At 42.4% G+C, this 22,438-nt stretch overlaps 1 protein-coding gene across 3 annotated transcripts in view; it reads left to right on the top strand.

Annotated features, from left to right (window-relative positions):
- LOC111975550 (26S proteasome non-ATPase regulatory subunit 1) overlaps positions 1-21,125 on the top strand; it is a 102,536-nt gene extending 81,411 nt beyond the window's left edge. For 2 of the 3 annotated variants that reach the window (XM_070447459.1, XM_024003885.2), the window contains 6 exons: positions 1,076-1,245; positions 4,311-4,403; positions 4,809-4,895; positions 13,049-13,216; positions 14,704-14,859; positions 20,939-21,125. In XM_070447459.1, the coding sequence (XP_070303560.1) occupies positions 1,076-1,245; positions 4,311-4,403; positions 4,809-4,895; positions 13,049-13,216; positions 14,704-14,850 (665 nt within the window). In that variant the 3' untranslated portion in view covers positions 14,851-14,859; positions 20,939-21,125. The remainder of the gene's footprint in view (positions 1-1,075; positions 1,246-4,310; positions 4,404-4,808; positions 4,896-13,048; positions 13,217-14,703; positions 14,860-20,938) is intronic. The other variant, XM_070447458.1, reaches the window with a different exon arrangement.
- Positions 21,126-22,438: the final 1,313 nt, after the last annotated feature.

Raw genomic sequence — 22,438 nt, 5'->3', positions numbered from 1 at the left:
GCTCAGAAGACATATTCCTATATTTTTCTGCATGCTTCGTCTGGAAATGTTGGGACAAGTTGTAGTCTTTCAAGACAGCGATGCTCTCTTTGCACATTAAGCACACAGCTTTCTCTGATACTTCAATAAAGAAATATTTTGATGTCCACTCTTGCTGGAACACCCTACATTCATTGTCTACTTTCCTTTCCTTTGAAATCTTTCAAAAACACATTCTTGCACAATTTCTAGCTAGCTACTATTTGTAACTGTGACGTGTGTGTGTGTGTGTTAGCCTGTCAGTCACTGTCTGTCCTCGGGCAGTTATTCATATGTGCCTTCAAAATTAATGTCCCACAGGCGGTGGGAGTTAAATCGTTACACAAAGGCGAGTATTCATTGGGCTTTTAATTTGAATAACATTCGTTTTTCAAAACTTTACTATCGCAAATTCTTTATGTGATCTGAGCATGATTCCGTGGCCCGTATTGAATCACGTCGCGGGCCGTATACGTTCCCCGGGCTGGCCTTTGCCCAGGCTTGTTGTAGATTGATGGGGGGGGGGGGGCAATTAAATCCATTTTAGAATAAGGCTGTAACGTGGAAAAAGTCAAGGGGTCTGAATACTTTCCGAATGCACTGTAAGTCTGGGACATCAACAATTCAAAGTTGGTATTAGTAGGAGTGACTATAGAATTGTGCATTTGTCAATTTTTGCACATCACACTACTGTGTGGCGTGGCTCCATAACCAAGGAGCACAAGACACGTACGGGGGAGGATTAGGGGGAAGATGTTGTAGGAGATGATTGGTTGGTAGATTAAACCAATGTCTATGCGCCGGGAGTTTCTTTCTGTATTGGCTGACGAAGGCCAAGTTTGACGCTTTGGTCACTTAGCGCATTTGGGCGGAAGTGTCTGAGAACGAGATTAGTTTAATTGTATCCCCCTTTTGTGCCTAACTCTGTCTTTTTGTCTCTCTATTTTTCTGATTTATGGTTGACTGAAGTGGAAGATCATTGTTGCCAAAGCACAAAGATTATCACAACTGTATTATCATGACTATGTCAAAACTCTCCTCTCCTTCGTGTGTGTAGGTGGCCGTAACGTCACCATCTCGCTGCAGTCGAGGACGGGCCACACCCACATGCCATCAGTGGTGGGCCTGCTGGTATTCACCCAGTTCTGGTTCTGGTTCCCCCTTTCCCATTTCCTCTCCCTGGCCTTCACCCCCACCGCCATCATCGGGCTCAACAAGGACCTCAAGGTAAACAATGTGTGTGGGTGGGGTGCATCTGAAGTATACGCATGTACAGTTGAAGTCGGAAGTTTACATATACCTTAGCCAAGTACATTTAAACTCAGTTTTTCACAATTCCTGACATATAATTATAGTAAAAATTCCCTGTCTTAGGTCAGTGAGGATCACCCCTTTATTTTAAGAATGTGAAATGTCAGAATAATAGTAGAGAGAATGATTTATTTCAGCTTTTATTTCTTTCATCACATTCCCAGTGTGTCAAAAGTTTACATACACTCAATTAGTATTTGGTAGTATTGCCTTTAAATTGTTTAACTTGGGTCAAACTTTTCGGGTAGCCTTCCACAAGCTTCCCACAATATGTTGAGTGAATTTTGGCCCATTCCTCCTGACAGAGCTAGTGTAACTGAGTCAGGTTTGTAGGCCTCCTTGCTCGCACACTCTTTCAGTTCTGCCCACACATTTTCTATAGGATTGAGGTCAAATGTTGTTCTTAAGCTATTTTGCCACAACTTTGGAAGTATGCTTGGGGTCAATGTCCATTTGGAAGACCCATTTGCGACCAAGCTTTAACTTCCTGACTGATGTCTTGAGATGTTGCTTCAATATATCCATATCATTTTCCTCCCTCATGATGCCATCTATTTTGTGAAGTGCACCAGTCCCTCCTGCAGCAAAGCTCCCCCACAACATGACGCTGCCACCCCCGTGCTTCACGGTTGGGATGGTGTTCTTCGGCTTGCAAGCCTGCCCCGTTTTCCTCCAAACACAACGATGGTCATTATGGCCAAACAGTTCTATTTTTGTTTCATCAGACCAGAGGACATTTCTCCTATATATAGATATAAATAGATAGGTATGTTTACAAATTAGCTATGACATAGCCAATGAATGTATAAGCACATCTTTTGGTATTTCACCCCCAACCCAAAATTGAATGGTTTTGACCATTCGGAAGTTTTTAGTGAGATTATTTTCTCCTCCAGCGTTGGCCATGCATTGCGCCTCGCAAAAGGATTGCTGTCCTCGTTATACAGGGTAAAGTTAATAATGTCATGTCTGAAAATGACCATATACTTTGATTGTTAAAGCAAAACTACTAAAACTTTTGCTTTTGGTGAACCTGGACAATTATAATAAAATATATTATAAGCCCCGTTCAGCAGGTAGCTTATAGCCGCATAAGAGTTCTCCTGTAACTTACTTTCAAAATATTTATAAATGATTTAAAAATTAAAAGCTGAAATGTACTGAGTCAAGTATTCAACCACTTTGTTATGGGAAGCCTAAACAAGTTCAGGAGTAAAAATGTGCTTAACAAGTCACATAGTAAGTTGCATGGTGTTAAACATGATTTTTGAATGACTACCTAATCTCTTTAACCCACACATCTGTAAGGTCCCTCAGTCGAGCAGTGAATTTCAAACACAGATTCAACCACAGAGACCAGGGAGGTTTCCCAATGCCTCGTAAAGAATGGCACCAAATTGGTAGATGGGTAAAAAACATATTGGATATCCCTGTGAGCATGGTGAAGTTATTATTAACACTTTGGATGGTGTATCAAATCACTACAATGATACAGGAGGTCTTCCTAACTCAGTTACAGAGTTTAATGGCTGTGATGGGAGAAATCTGAGGATGAATCAACAACATTGTAGTTACTCCACAATACTAACCTAACTGACAGAATGAAAAGGAAGCCTTTAAATAATACACATATTCCAAAACATGCGTCCTGTTTGCAACAAGGCACAAAAGTAATACTACAAAAAAATTGCCGAAGCAATTAATTTTCTGTGCTGAATACAAAGTGTTATGTTTGGGGCAAATCCAATACAACACTTTACTGAGTACCACTCTCCATATTTTCAAGCATAGTGGTGGCTGCATCATGCTATGGACAATAATGGAAAACAATGTTTTTAAGTGTAGGAGTTACAGTTTTGACTTAAATCTACTTGGAAACCTATGGCAAGACCTGAAAATGGTTGTCTAGCAATGGTCAACAACCAATTCAACAGAGCTTGAAGAATTATGAAAAGAATAATGGGAGAATGTTGCACAATCCCAGTGTGGAAAGCTCTTATAGTCTTACCCAGAAAGACTCACAGCTGTAATCGGTGCCAAAGGTCCTACAAATTATTAATTCAGAGGTGTGAATACTTATGTACTGAAAATTAGATATTTCTGTATTTCATTTTCAATAAATTTGCAAAAATGTTTGTTTTCACTTTGTCATTATGGGGTATTGTGTGTAGATGAGTTAAAACAAAAATCTATTTAATTTTGAATTCAGGCTGTAAAACAACAAAATGTGGAATAAGTCAAGGGGTATGAATACTTTCTGAAGGCACTGTAGACAATGTTCCCTCCTGCCTCCACCTGGTCCAGCCTTAGCAGTTGCCCAGATCAGCAGTTGTGCACGGTGGCTTTGTGCGCCTAAAGGAGAAGACGTTATTTACCAGCACTCATATTGCGCCACCCTACTGCAGCCATGCCATTCCATGCCAGCCTTTTATCTCAGGTGAAGTCACCCACTGCTTTGACAGCCAGAGAAGCACTTTATGTTCCCCTTCCCTCTCATACTTACCACCCTGCAGAGAACAGAAGTGAGTTATGATATAACAAACTAAATGAAAGCCTCTCTGGTCAGTGGTGGCTCCCTATATGGAGCTGTTTAAGAATTTGACGGGAAATGTTAACACATTAATTTCCTGTGGGCATTATCAATTGACTACAAGAGAGTAGGAGTTATACTATTTTGCTCCTGTGAAATAAATCATTTGTATTATTTATAGCTGACTTTCCATGAAAACGCATTTCAGATACAACGCTCAATGCCATGCACCGTAACTACTATGCTCACCAATAGCTTTTTCATTTTTGTTTAAATTCTGAGTGGTATTCGTATCAATGTGGCCAAAGGAAGGTGGTGTTTTCAGCGTTTCTTGTTGTCAAACCAGTCTATGAATAAGTCAAACGGAACATCCCTTTTCAATGGGTGATGGGTCGGACTTTACAATCATTGCTTTTTTGGGGGGTTTGACCACACTCTCCCCCCTATCCAGATGCCCAAGGTACAATACCGCTCCAACTGTAAGCCCTCCACCTTCGCCTACCCTCCGGCCCTGGAGGTGCCCAAGGAGAAAGAGAAGGAGAAGGTGAGAGTCCCCCAACGGCGAAAGGATGTCACATTGTTTTGATCGATTGAAGTCATGTTTGCTGCTACTCACGGTTGTCTTTCTGAATGAAGTTTCCTCAGCCGAGATCAATTTCTTGGAGGGTTTTGTTATTAGTGTCCCTTTTTGAAATCTTTCTCATCATTTTAATTTCATTGCCATGTTCGCAAGTCTGAGACCAAGTTATTTTAGATGCTCAGTCTAGGGCCCAAATTTTGTTTCATTTTAAAACCGAGGTACAATATAATTACGTAATTTAAAAAACGGTCTGTTTTGTGGTTCATGCGTTCTAAGAAGTTTTCTGATTGGCCTCATTACCTAAAGTAATGTTTGACCTTTGCAATACTCCCTTCATTTAGTCTCTCACTCCCTCTTTCTCCATGAAAGGTGTCTACTGCTGTTCTCTCCATCACAGCCAAAGCTAAGAAGAAGGAAAAGGAGAAGAAGGAGAAGGAGGAGGATAAGATGGAAGTGGTGAGTGTGTGGAAACAAAACCCATCCTTTTACGACAGCCAGCCCCATAGAGACCACTTTCTATTTTATATATTTTTTTAAATTAAAAATCAAATGAAGTCTTAGTTTCTATGTAGTTGTTTTCAACCATCCTCAAGCAAGAATCCTGTAGCCCCCGTACCAAACAGAGCTCTGCTCATATTGAACAGCCTATTGAGGAACGGTCCGTGTAATTGATAGTGAGGTGCTAATGGTTCACAGACCTGAACCACAGTCTGAGACGTTTTGGGCCCGGTACCAGGGCTCTTTAAAGGGGTAGTTCACTCCAAATCCATAAACTGCTTATTGATTTCTTACCTCAGAAGTCATGTCCAGGCACATAGACTAAATCAAATCGAATCACATTTTATTGGTCACATACACATGGTTAGCAGATGTTAATGCGAGTGGAGCGAAATGCTTGTGCTTCTAGTTCCGACTACTGCAGAGAAGACAATTTCATAGGTAAGAAAACGATAAATTGAAATGTGAGTGAACTATCCCTTTAAAGTAGCAGTTATTACACAATATGAAATGAGGGAACTATCCTTTTAAGGAGCAGCTAGTTCTCAGCCTTGGCAGGGTCCCACAAGCCCCTCTCTCCACTGATGTGACCAACTCACCCATGAAGCACACAGCTGGAACACACCAATCAAATGAAATTGTATTTGTCACATGCTTCATAAACAACAGGTGTAGACTAACTGTGAAATGCTTACTTGCGGGTCCTTTTCCAACAATGTATAAAAAAATATATATATATATTAGTACCAGTCAAAAGTCTGGACACACCAACTCATTCAAGGGTGTTTCTTTATTTGTACTATTTTCTACATTGTAGAATAATAGTGAAGATATCAAAACTATGAAAAAACACATATAGAATAATGTAGTAACCAAAAAAGTGTTAAACAATTCAAAATATGTTTTATATTTGAGATTCTTCAAAGTAGCCACCCTTTGCCTTGATGACAGCTTTGCACACTCTTGGCATTCTCTCAACCAGCTTCATGAGGTAGTCACCTGGAATGCATTTAATTTAACAGGTGTGCCTTGTTAAAAGTTAATTTGTGAATTTCTTTCCTCAATGCGTTTGAGCCAATCAGTTGTGTTGTGACATGGTTGGGGTGGTATACAGAAGATAGCCCTATTTGGTAAAAGACCAAGTCCATATTATGGCAAGAACAACTCAAATAAGCAAAGAGAAACGACAGTCCATCAAGACATGAAGGTCAGTCAATGCGGAACATTTTAATCTTCAAGTGGAGTCGCAAAAACCATCAAGTGCTTTGATGAAAAATAGCTCTCATGAGGACCACCACAGGAAAGGAAGACCCAGAGTCACCTCTGCTGCTGAGGATAAGTTCATTAGAGTTAACTGCATCTTAGATTGCAGCCTAGATAAATGCTTCACAGAGTTCAAGTAACAGAAACAATATCAACTGTTCAGAGGAGACTGTGTGATTCAAGCCTTCATGGTCGAATTGCTGCAAAGAAACCACTACAAAAGGACACCAATAAGAAGAAGAGACTTGCTTGGGCCAAGAAACACATTAGACCGGTGGAAATCTGTTCCTTGGTCTGATGAGTACAAATTAGAGATTTTGGTTCTAACCGCTGTGTCTTTGTGAGACGCGGAGTAGGTGAACGGATGATGCTTTGCTGGTGACACTGTTGCTGATTTATTTACAATTCAAGGCACACTTAACCAGCATGGCTACCACAGCATTCTGCAGCGATATGCCATCCCATCTGGTTTGCGCTTAGTGGGCCTGTCATTTGATTTTCAACAGGACAATGACCCAACACACCTCCAGGTTGTGTAAGGGCTATTTGACCAAGAAGGAGAGTGATGGAGTGTTGCATCAGATGACCTGGCCCCCACAATCACCTGACCTCAACCCAATTGAGAGGGTTTAGATGGACGGCAGAGTGAAGGAAAAGCAGCTAACAAGTGCTTTTGTGAGAACTCCTTCAAGACTGTTGAAAAGCTTCCTCATGAAGCTGGTCGATAGAATTTCAAGAGTTTGCAAAGCTGTCATCAAGGCAAAGGGTGCCTACTTTGAAGAATCTCAATATAAAAAATATTTTGGTTAGTTGAACACTTTTTGGTTACTACATGATTCCATATGTGTTATTTCATAGTTTGTCTTCACAATTATTCTACAATGTAGAAAGAAAAAAATAAGAAAAAAAATAAACTTTTGAAACTTTTGACTGGTACTGTATAAAGAAAGAAATGTGGGTTCACAGTGCAGACCGAACCGAGGTCCCAGTACCGAACGGTACTGATACGTGTAATGTTCTGCACCGGTATTGCTTTTAGTAGGATGTCGACCGCAGGGCATTATCGGCAGGTTTGGTTTCATGTCCTCATTGAGGAATGGCTTTGCTATCTGAGGCGAAGTTGGATCATCTTATTTTGATTGATTGGGCTTGCTGTCATCAAGGTTAACGAGAAGGGGGGAGTATTGTAGTCTTATGTTTTATCAGTGTTTTAGTTTAACCGTTTTCTCACACAAACACTATGGGAGTGTTTGTTCTGCAGTAAACACACACACAGACAACCCGGCGTGCTGATACGAGTCGCTGCACCACTATGGTTCAGTTTTCAGCCTAGCGTCAAACAGTGCAGGGCTTCCTGGTAGCAGCCGGTTCCACACATGCATGGTAGAGGCCTGGGCAGGAAACAGATGAGAGCCAGGGATAGGTAATACCAGGAGGGCATACATAGAATGACAGGCCAGGTTCTGATAAGTGCCACAAGGTTTTTGTTTATTTGGATCTTTTGCAGAAGCATCAGCTACTCTTCCTGGGGTCCACAAAAATGCTAAATATGACAAGTAACAAAACACACACATGTAAAATAGGATATACAAACAATACAGCAAAACAATTATTCAAACAATGCATAAAAATGTTGTGTGTGCATGCATTTGTGTGTGTTCTCAGTCCCTGCCATTCCATTAGATATTTAATCTGTTTTTTAAAGGCAATTTTGCTGTTTGAGTAATTGGAGACGGAAGGAAGTTCTGTACGATCATGGCTCTATATATCACATTCATTTGTAAAGCCCTTCTTACATCAGCTGATATCTCAAGGTGCTGTACAGAAACCCAGCCTAAAACCCCAAACGGCAAGCATTGCAGGTGTAGAAGCACCTTGGCTATGAGGGTTGGCTAGTCCTCTTCTGGCTGCGCCGGGTGGAGATTATAACAGAACATGGCCAAGATGTTCATCGATGACCAGCAGGATCAGATAATAATAACCACAGTGGTTGTAGAGGGTGCAACAGGTCAGCACCTCCAGGAGTAAATGTCAGTTGGGTTTTCAAAGCCGATCATTCAGAGTTAGAGACAGCAGGTGCGGTAGAGAGAGAGTCCAAAACAAGGTAGCACATTCAGTAAACAGGTCAGGGTTCTTTAGCCGCAGGCAGAACAGTTAAATCTGGAGCAGCAGCATGACCCGGTGCACTGCGGACAGCAAGGCGTCATCAGGCCAGGTAGTCCTGAGGCATGGTCCTAGGGCTCAGGTCTTCCGAGAGAAGAGAGAGAGAGAGAAGCATACTTAAATTCACACAGGACACTGGATAAGACAGGAGAAATACTCCAGATTTAACAGACTGACCCTAGCCCCCCGACACACAAACTATTTCAGAATAAATACTGGAGGCTGAGACAGGAGCTTAGTCTCTCATTCACAATTTGACAAGCACTTGATAATGCCTCGAATTTCACGATGGCATCCCCTTTGTGTGGCCTTAATGCACCCTAAAAAAAAGAATGCCTTTTGTGGCCAGTGGCCGTTGTGCACTTGGCCCAGAGTGCTGCGTTGTGACCTACTCCCAGAGTGCTGCGTCGCGACCTACTCCCAGAGTGCTGCGTCGCGACCTACTCCCAGAGTGCTGCGTCGCGACCTACTCCCAGAAGTGCTGCGTCGCGACCTACTCCAGAGTGCTTGCGTCGCCGACCTACTCCCAGAGTGCTGCGTCGCGACCCCCGATACTCCCAGAGTGCTGCGTCGCGACCTACTCCAGAGTGCTGCCGTCGCGACCTACTCCCAGAGTGCTGCGTCCGGACCTACTCCCAGAGTGCTGTGTGCTCCTAAGCACCTCTCACTCACTTGGCTCTCCATCATGTGATTGGGTCTTTCTCACAGGCTACAGGTGAAGACAGACAAATCGGGGATGCAACTGCGCGCGTCCTTATCCAATTCCGAGGTGCATATTTAAGATATTGGAAGAAACTGTCCATTTACTTTTCGTCAGCCAACAAGATGAGTAGGCCTAACGAACAGCAAAAGCACTACCTATGTCAACAACTATCCCCCATAGTACAAAAGTTGACCTATTCTGTGCTAGAAATAATATTTACAAACATAGCCTGGGACAGTTGTGGGATGCGATAATTACTACTAGAATCAACAAAAACTTTTTTACGCAATGTGGCTGGTGCAGCATCAGAATGTTTAGCTGTAAATGTTATTAGGCTATTTCTTCACATTACAGCGCAGCAATGGCACATGGCAGTAGGCTATAAGCGCGAATGTTCCATTAATGTTCCACTATGCATGTAATGCTTTTATTATAAAGCTGCATTTTTGTGGGGAAAATGATCTTCCCCAAACTTGAAACTCACGCGCTGCTTATGTATGCCAGTTAGGTTCTTACACCCCTTGTAAAGCTGATAAATGTGCTAAATTTTTTGTTATTTGGACACTTTATCAAAACATATATAGGCCTATGGGCTAGGTTACATGAGGTTTTGCGACTATGATTTGAAAAAGTAATAAGAAATGGGCTTTGTTTCTTGCCTTATGCTGGGCGTCATTCACAAGTGATAATATATAATTCACATGACGTGATAGGCTAATATTATCACCCATCAGACTATTCTTGATTTAATATTGTCTTTACATATACTAATAATATGTGTGAAATTTGTTTGATTTAGAATGGACATCATATCATGCATATATCTCGAAACAGGTGCAGTGGGAAAAAATGCATGTCATCTATGCCTATGCACCTAAATAGGTAATGGAGGACGCTTTTCCCATAGTTCATTTTCATGCCAGCCAGGTAGGCTATACTCCCTTTGTAAAGATAAGCAATGTGGTTAATATTAGGAAAGTTGAGAAATAAATATTAGGCCTAGCCTATAGAAAGCCGTTGGAATTCTCCTCTTTTTTATAGAGTCCGTAACTCTGTTTTCTCGCACAATTGCATAGCCTATAGTAATGTTGAGCAACATGAGCTCAAGTGTTTGATTAGATTTTCGATTACATTTGCATTGATGTCAGAGTGATTAGATGGACAATAGAGTGCCAGACAGTTAGCAAGTTTGGTAGGCTACTAATGACCATCAGCAGCATCAGAGCTTGGAGAAGCCTAATTAGCGGTGACGTGGAATTTGACTGCCTACATGACTCGTGACCGCAGGTGTGTGGGTAATACGGTCTTCGCAACAGCCCTATGCACAACTCCAGTTGAGGTTTAGGTCTTGGAGAATATTTTGAACCAAATAAACTCAGCAAAAAAATAAACGTCCCTTTTTGAGGACCCTGTCTTTCAAAGATAATTCGTAAAAATCCAAATAACTTCACAGATTTCCATTGTAAAGGATTTAAACACTGTTTCCCATGCTTCTTCAATGAACCATAAACAATTAATGAACATGCACCTGTGGAACGGTTGTTAAGACACTAACAGCTTACAGACGGTAGGCAATTAAGGTCACAGTTATGAAAACTTAGGACACTAAAGAGGCCTTTCTACTGACTCTGAAAAACACAGAAAGGAAGATGTGCAGGGTCCCTGCTCATCTGCGTGAACGTGCCTTAGGCATGGTGCAAGGAGACATGAGGACTGCAGATGTGATCAGGGCAATAAATTGCCATGTCCGTACTGTGAGACGCCTAAGACGGCGCTACGGGACGGACAGCTGATCGTCCTCGCAGTGGCAGACCACGTGTAACAACACCTGCACAGGATCGGTACATCTGAACATCACACCTGTGGGACAGGTACAGGATGGCAACAACTGCCCGAGTTACATCAGGAACGCACAATCCCTCCAGTGCTCAGACTGTCCGCAATAGGCTGAGAGAGGCTGGACTGAGGGCTTGTAGGCCTGTTGTAAGGCAGGTCCTCACCAGACATCACCGGCAACAACGTCGCCTATGGGCACACACCCACCGTCGCTGGACCAGACAGGACTGGCAAAAAAATCTCTACACTGATAAGTCGCAGTTTTGTCTCACCAGGGGTGATTGTCAGATTAGCGTTTATCGTCGAAGGAATGACCGTTACACTGAGGCCTGTACTCTGGAGCGGGATCGATTTGGAGGTGGAGGGTCCATCATGGTCTGGGGCAGTTTGTCACAGCAACATCGGACTTAGCTTGTTGTCATTGCAGGCAATCTCCACGCTGTGCGTTACAGGGATGACATCCTCCTCCCTCATGTGGTACCCTTCCTGCAGGCTCATCCTGAAATGACCCTCCATGCATGACAATGCCACCAGCCATACTGCTCGTTCTGTGCGTGATTTCCTGCAAGACAGGAATGTCAGTATTTTGCCATGGCCAGCGAAGAGCCCGGATCTCAATCCCATTGAGCATGTCTGGGACCTGTTGAATCGGAGGGTGAAGGCTAGGGCCATTCTCCCCCGGAAATGTCCAGGAACTTGCAGGTGCCTTGGTGGAGAGTGGGGTAACATCTCACAGCAAGAACTGGCAAATCTGGTGCAGTCCATGAGGAGGAGATGCACTGCAGTACTTAATGCAGCTGGTGGCCACACCAAATACTGACTGTTWYTTTTKWTTTTSMCCCCCCCCCCCCCCCCTTTGTTCAGGGACACATTATTCCATTTCTGTTAGTCTTGTTCAGAACTTGTTCAGTTTATGTCTCTGTTGTTGAATCTTATGTTCATCCAAATATTTACACATGTTAAGTTTGCTGAAAATAAACGCATTTGACAGTGAGGGCATTTCCTTTTTTTGCTGAGTTTACAATGCTTTTAGTTTTATATGTATTTAAGACCAAGTTATTCTTAATCACCTATTCTGATACTGACTAACTCTTTATTTAGAATTTCAGTGAGCTCACTGTCTGTAGGTGCTGCCATGTGTGGATTCATTCTAGCTTTGTGTAAGACCAGTGGCAAATCATTTGTAAAAAAAAAAATAAAGAGTGCTGTACATATCTGATGTCAGAAGAACTTCAATTGAAGAACACTCTCCAACCATGTGATGGCAGGTGATGTAAAGCCAATATTATTAAAGGCTGCGCTGAAATCTAACAATACAGCTCCAGCGATCATCTTATTATTCATTTATTTTCACCAATCACCAATCATCTGTCATCTTAGTCAATGCAGTACAAGTTGAATGCCCTTACAATTTGTTTGGTCAAACACAATTCTCCATCAGTTTACTAAGAACAGGCAGCAAACTGATAGGGTGGCGGTTAGAGCCAGCAACAGGTGCTTTGCTGTTTTTTTGGAGCAGTGGAATTACTTTAGCTTCCTTCCACACCTGTGGACACACTCCTTTAGATTTTGGTTAATTATATAGCAAATAGGGGTAGCAATACAGCTGCCATTCTTAATAGTTTCCCATCAAGGTTGTCTATACCTGGTGGCTTATCATTATTGATGGATAACAACAATAGTTTTTCCACCTCTCCCACACTAACTTGACCAAAAGAAAGTGTGTCCATTTCAGAGAAACGGAAAGTCACCCACTAAAAAAGGCAGGCCAAAGAAGCTTGTGAAATGAACTTAATTTTCATGCTGCTCCCCCCACAGGACCTTGTACCATTCAATAACTCAGACCCGACTGTCTGAGATTGTCTTGTGCGGGGCGCTGCAAATAGCCTAACAAATCACTGGCCACCAAGTGCAACAACGGATAAGGTGTATCACCCATCTCCAAATCAACACATCTTCCAGAGTTGAAACTTTTCAGTTGTCGGGAAACGTGTGACATGAAAAGCCCACTTTATTTCGGGGTGACGCTTATTGCCATTGACATCTATTGTATCATCCAATGCATTTTGTAGTCACTGAGTCATGGGTTTTCCTCAGGAAGAGGGGGGAAAACGCTTAGCATTGTTTGTGTTTGTTGGACTCTCAGGAGGTACAGGAGGCTGAGAAGGAGAAGAAAGATGAGGAGAAAGAGAAAGAGAAGAAGAAGGAGCCCGAGCCCAACTTCCAGCTGATGGAAAACCCAGCCAGAGTGATGCCCGCCCAGCTCAAAGTGCTCAACATGCCCGAGACGTGCCGCTACCAGCCCTTCAAACCGGTACGTACTGTTGGTGTGTGTTTGTGATTTTTTTTTTGTGTGTTTCTGGGTCAAGCAATGAAGCTGTCTTTTATCAGCCATCTTTTATTTCTATTTAGTCTGAGATTATAACCCCTGGTTGTTTGGTTTTGGACCGTATATCTGACCCCTATCATCACCCACTGAGTCTTAACTTTGCCGGCATTAAACCACTGGCCCCGCGCAAATTGTTGACAGGTTTCCACAGTAAATAAAATGAGATATATGCATTATGCAGTCACCCGCACATTTATTGTAATCCCACTCCTATAAAGAGGAGCATCGTCTGGTTACGTGTAAAATCAACACAAGTCGAGCAAAGACCAATCATTATGGGTCATATCATGTGACACAGGTGCCTCTTTGCTCTCGTCGATCTTCTAAAACATTACACATTTTGTTTTTTGTATCCAACCTTGAGAGGTATTTTTTTTAATTTAAACCTTTATTTAACTAGGCAAGTCAGTTAAAAACAAATTCTTATTTACAATGACGGCCTACCCCGGCCAAACCCGGACGACGCTGGGCCAATTGTGCACCGCCCTACGGGACTCCCAATCACGGCCAGATGTGATGCAGCCTGGATTCGAACCAGGTACTGTAGTGACGCCTCTTGCACTTCGATGCAGTGCCTTAGACCATTGTGCCACTTGGGAGTATTGTTTCTAAATCTATTGTTGCAGGGTCAGGGTGTGCCTCCCACAGAATGTCCCTCCATATCATGACTATTTAATTTCACCTCTTCCATAGAAGGCAATCAGAGCACTGTTTCAAAGACCTTGTAGTGTGGTCTGTAAGTAGTTTAGTGTTAGCTTAGCTGCCCAGTGATAATGTAGGAGTTAGAATCAAGCCTGTGCAGTGCTCACCATGCCAGACGCTTTAGTGTGGACCTGAAACGCATCATATCTTAAACAACCATATCTATAACACTGATGTACAGTGATAACAAAGCTGCTTGATGTACAGTACAACCACTGCGATGGCAATTTGATAACGGAGTATTACTGAGGCAACCATCCCCTCAAAATCCTCACAGGCAGACCGAGAGACTGAAAAAATACCTGTTCTTTCTTGCACTCACGATAAATCTCTTCACTGTTATCCATCACCTCGTCTGTGGATTGTTTTGAAAGATCCTCTCTCACTTCTCGGCTTCAGAGATTTACGTAGACATGAGCCTTCTGTGAAACCTTGTCAAATGTGTCCAATTATTGCATAAGCCTGCTAGTCAGTGTTGAGAGTGGGTGAGATTTAAACAGTATGAGGTGCAGTGTGTTCTCTTGAGTTGAGATTATTGTGGGGCAGGTGGGTGATGTTTGATGGGGTGTACTGATCAGTCGGGGAGGCAGACAAGGTGTTGGGTGTTAACACAGCACGACACCGCCCTTGAGATCAAAAAGACACTCGTCATTGGTCAAACAGCCTACAGTCGCTCATGCCATTGGTCCATGTCCCCTGTCTGTCTTCAGCTGCACACTGGTGGCATCATCATCATGAAAGACACCAGCGAGGAAGATGAGGAGCTGGTGGAGCCCGTCTCCGCCCACGGCCCAAAGATCGAGGAGGAGGAACAGGAGCCAGAGGCCCCGGAGTCCTTTGAGTACATCGATGAGTGAACGTAAAAGGTATGTATCTGTTTTACCAAATGATGGATCTGGATCCATTGATGGTTCGCAGGTCATTCATAATGGGTTCTCTCTGAAAGAGTGGGTGCTGGTTAGATACCGGTGTTGTTGACCAAAAGCTGTAGATGGGTCACATTGCTAAAATATTTTAGAACCGCAACCCCATTGGATCTGTAGCCTAGGGTTACATACAGTGACTATTTGTTCCCCTTTGTGTAAGAACTCAAACTTTCAGGATCAAGCTGCCTGAATATTTAATATTACCTTGTAATTTGCTATACAGAGCAGTGAGGCAGTCTCAGACAGAGTGGCTCTGCCCCATCGCTGGTACAGAGATAGCAGAGAGAGGTAAATGGTACAGTGCAGGTCTTTGGGTTTTTGTTCCCATGCCTAACTAAACTGGCTCGCACCCATCGGTGCATATGGAATGTAAACAATACTGCCATTTCCCCTGAGGGCAAACCCTCCATCTGTAATGGCAGTAATTGCACAGTAAAGAGTGAGCCGAGATAGATTGTTTTGTCCGTTTTGGCTCAGCACACTTATGTTTGTATTGGTCCCAATTACTTCCCATGAAGGCTTGTACAACATGTAAAAAAAAATATAAATAAAAAACTATTAGGGGATTTAGATAGTGTCATGCCTTTTGGGATTAGAAATGCTCCTGCTCTGCATGTAAGAGGATTTGAAATACACACCACTGTGGTTATCTTAATGAATTGTCTTCATGAAAATCTTTAAATTATCATATTGAAAAGCATCATTTAAAAAAGAAAACAAATCTGAACAAAATATAAACGCAACATGCAACAATTTCAAAGATTTTACTGCGTTACAGTTCATATAAGGAAATCAGTCAATTGAAATAAATTCATTAGGCCCTAATCTATGGATTTCACTTGACTGGGAATACAGATATGCATATGTTGATTAGAGGTCGACCKATTAATCGTTTTCATAACAATTGGTAATCTGCATTTTTGGACACCAATCATGGCCGATTACATTGCACTCCACGAGCAGACTGCGTGGCAGGCTGACTACCTGTTATGCGAGTGCAGCAAGGAGCCACGGTAAGGTGCTAGCTAGCATTAAACTTATCTTATTAAAAACAATCAATCTTAACATAATCACTAGTTAACTACACATGGTTGATGATATTACTAGTTTATCTAGCTTGTCCTGCGTTGCATATAATCGATGCGGTGCCTGTTAATTTATCAGTGAATCACAGCCTACTTTGCCAAACGGGTGATTTAACAAGCGCATTTGTGAAAAAAGCACTGTCGTTGCACCAATGTGTACCTAACCATAAACATCAATGCCTTTCTTAAAATCAATACACAAGTATATATTTTTAAACCTGCATATTTAGTTAATATTGCCTGCTAACATTAATTTATTTTAACTAGGGAAATTGTGTCACTTGTGTTGATGTGCAACAGAGTCAGGGTATATGCAGTAGTTTGGGCCGCCTGGCTCGTTGCGAACTGTGAAGACTATTTCTTCCTAACAAAGACAGCCAACTTCGCCAAACGGGGGATGATTTAACAAAAGCGCATTTGCGAAGAAAGCACAATCGTTGCACGACTGTACCTAACAATAAAAATCAATGCCTATCTTAAAATCAAAAGAAATCCAGGTTAGCAGGCAATATTAACCAGGTGAAATTGTGTCACTTCTCTTGCGTTCATTGCACGCAGAGTCAGGGTATATGCAACAGTTTGGGCCACCTGGCTCGTTGCGAACTAATTTGCCAGAATTTTATGTAATTATGACATAACATTGAAGGTTGTGCAATGTAACAGGAATATTTAGACTTATGGATGCCACCTGTTAGATAAAATACGGAACGGTTCTGTATTTCACTGAAAGAATAAACATTTTGTTTTCGAAATTATAGTTTCCGGATTTTACCATATTAATGACCTAAGGCTCGTATTTCTGTGTGTTATTATGTTATAATTAAGTCTATGATTTTATATTTAATAGAGCAGTCTGACTAAGCGGTGGCAGGCAGCAGCAGGCTCGTAAGCATTCGTTCAAACAGCACTTTCGTGCGTTTTCCAGCAGCTCTTCGCTGTGCTTCAAGCATTGAGCTGTTTATGACTTCAAGCCTATCAACTCCCGAGATTAGGCTGGTGTAACCGATGTGATAATGCTAACTAGTTAGCGGGGTGCGCGCTAATAGCGTTTCAATCGGTGACGTCACTCGCTCTGAGACCTTGAAGTAGTTGTTCCCCTTGCTCTGCAAGGGCCGCGGCTTTTGTGGAGCGATGGGTAACGATGCTTCGAGGGTGGCTGTTGTCGATGTGTTCCTGGTTTGAGCCCAGGTAGGGGCGAGGAGAGGGACGGAAGCTATACTGTTACATTGGCAATACTAAAGTGCCTATTAGAACATACAATAGTCAAAGGTATATGAAATACAAATGGTATAGAAAGAAATAGTTGACGCGTCGTAATTCTTATAATAACTACAACCTAATACTTCTTAACTTTACTGGGAATATTGAACCACCAGCTTTCATATGTTCTTATGTTCTGAGCAAGGAACTTAAATTCTAGCTTTTTTACCTGGCACATATTGCACTTTTACTTTCTTCTCCAACCTTTGTTTTTGCATTATTTAAACCAAATTGAACGTGTTTCATTATTTATTTGAGGCTAAATTGATATTATTGATGTATTATATTAAGTTAAAATAAGTGTTCATTCAGTATTGTTGTACTTGTCATTATAACAAATACATTTAAAAAAATTGGCCAATTAATCGGTATCGGCTTTTTGGTCCTCCAATAATTGGTAGCGGTATCGGCGTTGAAAAATCATAATCGGTCGACCTCTAATGTTGATCACAGATACCTTAAAAAAAAGGTAAGGGCATAGATCAGAAAACCAGTTAGTATCTGGTGTGACCGTCATTTGGCTCATGCAGCGCGACACACATTTCCTTTTGCACAGTTGATCATGCTGTTAGTTGTGGCCTGTCCCACTCCTCTTCAATGGCTGTGCGAAGTCGCTGGATATTGGCGGGAACTGGAGCGCGCTGTCATACACGTCAATCCAGAGCATCCCAAACATGCTCAATGGGTGACATGTCTGGTGAGTATGCAGGCCATGGAAGAACTGAGACATTTTCCGCTTCCAGTAATTGTTTACAGATCCTTGCGACATGGGGCCGTGCATTAAGTTCGCAGACGACACAACAGTGGTAGGCCTGATCACCAACAAGGATGAGGCATTCTATAGGGAGGAGGTCAGAGACCTGGCAGTGTGGTGCCAGGATAACAACCTCTCCCTCAATGTGATCAAGACAAAGGAGATGATTGGGGACTACAGGAAAAGGAAGACCGAGCACGCCCCCATTCTCATCGACTGGGCTGTAGTGGAGCAGGTTGAGAGCTTCAAGTTCCTTGGTGTCCACATCACCAACAAACTATCATGGTCCAAATACCCCAAGACAGTCGTGAAGAGGGCACGACAACACATATTCCCCCTCAGGAGACTGAAAAGATTTGGCATGGGTCCACTGATACTCAAAAGGTTCTACAGCCGCACCATCGAGAGCATCCTTACTGGTTCTACAACTGCTCGGCCTTCGACCGCAAGGCACTACAGAGGGTAGTGCGCACGGCCCAGTACATCACTGGGACCAAGCTTCCTGCCATACAGTACCTCTTTACCAGGCGGTGTCAGACGAAGGCCCAAAAAATGGTCAAAGACTCCAGCCACCCTAGTCAGAGACTGTTCTCTCTATCGCACGGCAAGCGATACCGGAGTGCCAAGTCCAGGTCCAAGAGGCTTCTAAACAGCTTCTACCCCCAAGCCATAAGACTCCTGAACAGCTAATCAAATGGCTACTCAGACTATTTGCATTGTACCCCCATTTTTACGCTGCTGCTACTCTATTTATTATCCATGCATAGTCACTTTACCTCTGCCTGCATGTACATATTACCTCAGTTACTTCGACTAACATTGACTCTGTACCAGTACCCCCTGTATTCAGTTTATTTTAGTAAATACTTTCAAATTTCACTAAGGTTGTATTTGGCGCATAACATTTTATTTGATTATTATGCTGAAACATGAGCTGATGGTGGCGGATGAATGGGCCTCAGGATCTCATCACGGTATCTCTGTGCATTCAAATTTCCATCAATAAAATGCGATTGTTTTCGTTGTCCGTAGCTTATGCCTGCCCATACCATAACCCCACCGCCATGGGGTACTCTGTTCACAAAGTTGACATCAGCAAACCACTTGCCCACACGACGCCATACACGTGGTCTTCGGTTGTGAGGCCGGTTGGACGTGCTGCCAAATTCTCTAAAACGGCGTTGGCTTATGGTAGAGTAATGAACATCAATTCTCTGGCAACAGACTCCATCAAAATCAAATCAAATTTTATTGGTCACATACACGTGTTTAGCAGGTGTTATTGCAGGTGTAGCGAAATGCTTGTGCTTCTAGTTCCGACAGTGCGGCAATATCTAACAACTAATATCGCGCGATTTCACAACATATACCCATTACACACAAATCTAAGTAAAGGAATGGAATTAAGAATATATAAATATATGGACAAGCAATGTCTGAGCGGCATAGACTAAGATACAGTAGAATAGAATACAGTATATACATATGAGATGAGTAATGCGAGATATGTAAACATTATTAAAGTGACATTATTAAAGTGACTAGTGTTCCATTTATTAGTGACCAATGATTTGAAGTCTGTGTATGTAGGCAGCAGCCTCTCTGTGTTAGTGATAGGCTATTTAACAGTCTGATGGCCTTGAGATAGAAACTGTTTTTCAGTCTCTCGGTCCCAGCTTTGATGCACCTGTACTGATCTCGCCTTCTGGATGATAGTGGGGTGAACAGGCAGGTGGTTGTTGTCCTTGCTGATCTTTTTGGCATTCCTGTGATGTAGGTGTTCTGGAGGCAGGGAGTTTTAAGTTCCTGTGACATTATATTGTGTGACAAAACTGTACATTTTAAAGTGGCCTTTTTATTGTCCCCCAGCACAAGGTGCACCTGTGTAATGATCATGCTGTTGAATCAGGGTTATCTTGGCAAAGTAGAAATGCTCATTAACAGGGATGTAAACAAATTTGTGCACAAAAGTTGAGAGCAATACGATTTTTGTGCGTATGGAACATTTCTGGAATCTTTTATTTCAGCGTATGGGACCAACACTTTACATGTTGCGTTTTATATTTTTGTTCAGTATAAACATTTTTTTTGATTACACATTGAATTTGGCATTACTGCTATTAGCCAATAGAAACACATTGCATAACAGATTCACTACATGGAAGAACAGATTGCCCCAAATAAAACAAAATAAATAGTTCTGAAGTGTCTGTCCTATATCTGAGATATAACAAAGATCAGGAAGCTATTTGTATTTATTTTTATTTATATATATATTTATTTAACCTCTTAGTTTAATGCCTTAAATATCTCCATATATACTTACATTCATTTTTTTTAAAACTGGTACAGGGGACCTTCAGTCAAGTCTTGTGGGGTTTGTGGGCGTCCTAGAACAAAATAACTGATATGTACGTGTTCGTGAGAGATTAGTGTGTAACCCAAACTGTTCAGACACTACAGACAGAAGTTGGCAGATTGGCTGAACCGACTTCAGAAGAGTCCAGTGACGCTTGTGGGGGTCTTAGAGCAAAATGGCGAATACCATCGTGTTCGTGGGAATTCTCATAATAGTTTGTAGGCCAAACCATTTGGATACTTTAGACTTTTTCGTGAGAAGACCGGTTTTTGGGAGGTCTCATGTTCTGACCACTCGAGCACTGCCACCTTTTGCCGCAGATGCGGAAGGGTGATATCGGCGGATGTGGTGGATTGAGATGCAGCCCATGCAAAAAAACATCTCTAGATTTCCGCAGGGCCACGGACGTTGTAGGAGAAGGGTTAATAAACATTGAAATATAGATAGGCCTAATTACCATAACTTTCTTGTAAAAACAAGCAATGAATTAGGTGTTTAGTGATCAAACACAGCCTATTCACGTCGTATCCTTCTAACTGCTCTGCCCTTTCTATTCCACAGGTGGCATTACGAGGCTTCTACAGGAAGAATCTTGACATCCCAGCATGCATCTCTTTGTCCCCCCTCCGTCCCTCTTTTACACGTTCCTGTCCTGGCCCCCTTTGTCAGACAGGGAATGTTTTACATTCTCTTGTTAAATGGTCTAATTTCCTGTCAGTTCAATTAAAAATATATATATATTGGAGAATGAAGCATGTGTGCTTATTTTTGTTCCTGCATGTGCTGCGTGTACATAGCGTAATCCCTCTAATCCTACACATTTAGGCTGGTTTACATTCTCTCAGCAGTTTTTCCTCATCACAGTCTGCCCATCAGCCGGGCCGCCTCATTATTCCGCCCAGTTTAGCTTACTCCTTACCATACCAAGGGCTTGATGATACACACAGTCACATTGAATTTACAAGGACATACTCACCTACGCTTAGACATACAGGTCTAATTAATAAAAACAGACATCGCAACTGAGGTTTATGGCTGCATAATGCAAACTGTTAACACTTGTTGATGGAAAGACAACTAACTAAATGAGGCTATTTCTATTTCCCCAGTTGCTTTTGGTTTTATTTGTTTATATGGAAGAATGCCAGTATGGAGGCAACGTTTGATATTTAACATGAGAAGCAACTGTTAAGACTTAAAGGTAATTTGTATTTAATGAGTGGCTGCTGTTAAAATGTGCCCTCTTTTCTTTTCTTTTTTACCCAATTTCGTGGTATCCAATTATTAGTAGTTACTCTCTTGTTTCATCGCTACAACTCCTGTACGGGCTCGGGAGAGACGAAGGTCGAGAGCCATGCGTCCTCCGAAACACAACCAAACCAAGCCGCACTGCTTCTTAACACAGCGCGCATCCAACCCGGAAGCCAGCCGCACCAATGTGTCGGAGGAAACACCATACACCTAGCGACCTGGTCAGCGTGCACTGCGCCCACCCTGCCACAGGAGTCGCTAGTGCGCGATGAGACAAGGATATCCCTACTGGCCAAACCCTCCCTATCCTGGACAACGCAAGGCCAATTGTGCGTCGCCCCATGGACCTCCCGGTCGCGGACGGCTGCGACAGAGCCTGGGCTCGAACCCAGAGTCTCTGGTGGCACAGCTACCTTAGACCACTGCGCCACCCGGGAGGCCCCTAAAATGTGCCCTCTTTATTCCATTGCCATCTGGGGAAGAGATGAGTTCTCTTGAAATGTCGCTGGGCAAGAATGAATGAAGCAAGCGTGGAAAGAAATTCCACAAATTAACTTTTAACAAGGCACACATCTTAATTGAAATGCATTCCAGGTGACTGCCTCATGAAGCTGGTTGAGAGAATGCCAAGAGTGTGCAAAGCTGTCCAAGCAAAGTATGGCTACTTTGAAGAAACTCAAATATAAAATATATTTAGATAACACTTTTTTCGGTTACTACATGATTCCATATGTGTTATTTCATAGTTTTGATGTCTTCACTATTATTCTACAATGTAGACAAAATAGTAAAAATAAAGAACAACCCTTG

Source organism: Salvelinus sp. IW2-2015, linkage group LG16 (genome assembly GCF_002910315.2).
Source record: "Salvelinus sp. IW2-2015 linkage group LG16, ASM291031v2, whole genome shotgun sequence".
Lineage (NCBI taxonomy): Eukaryota > Metazoa > Chordata > Actinopteri > Salmoniformes > Salmonidae > Salvelinus > Salvelinus sp. IW2-2015.
Note: the sequence above shows the minus strand (reverse complement) of the source record. Positions and strands in the feature narration are given on the sequence as shown.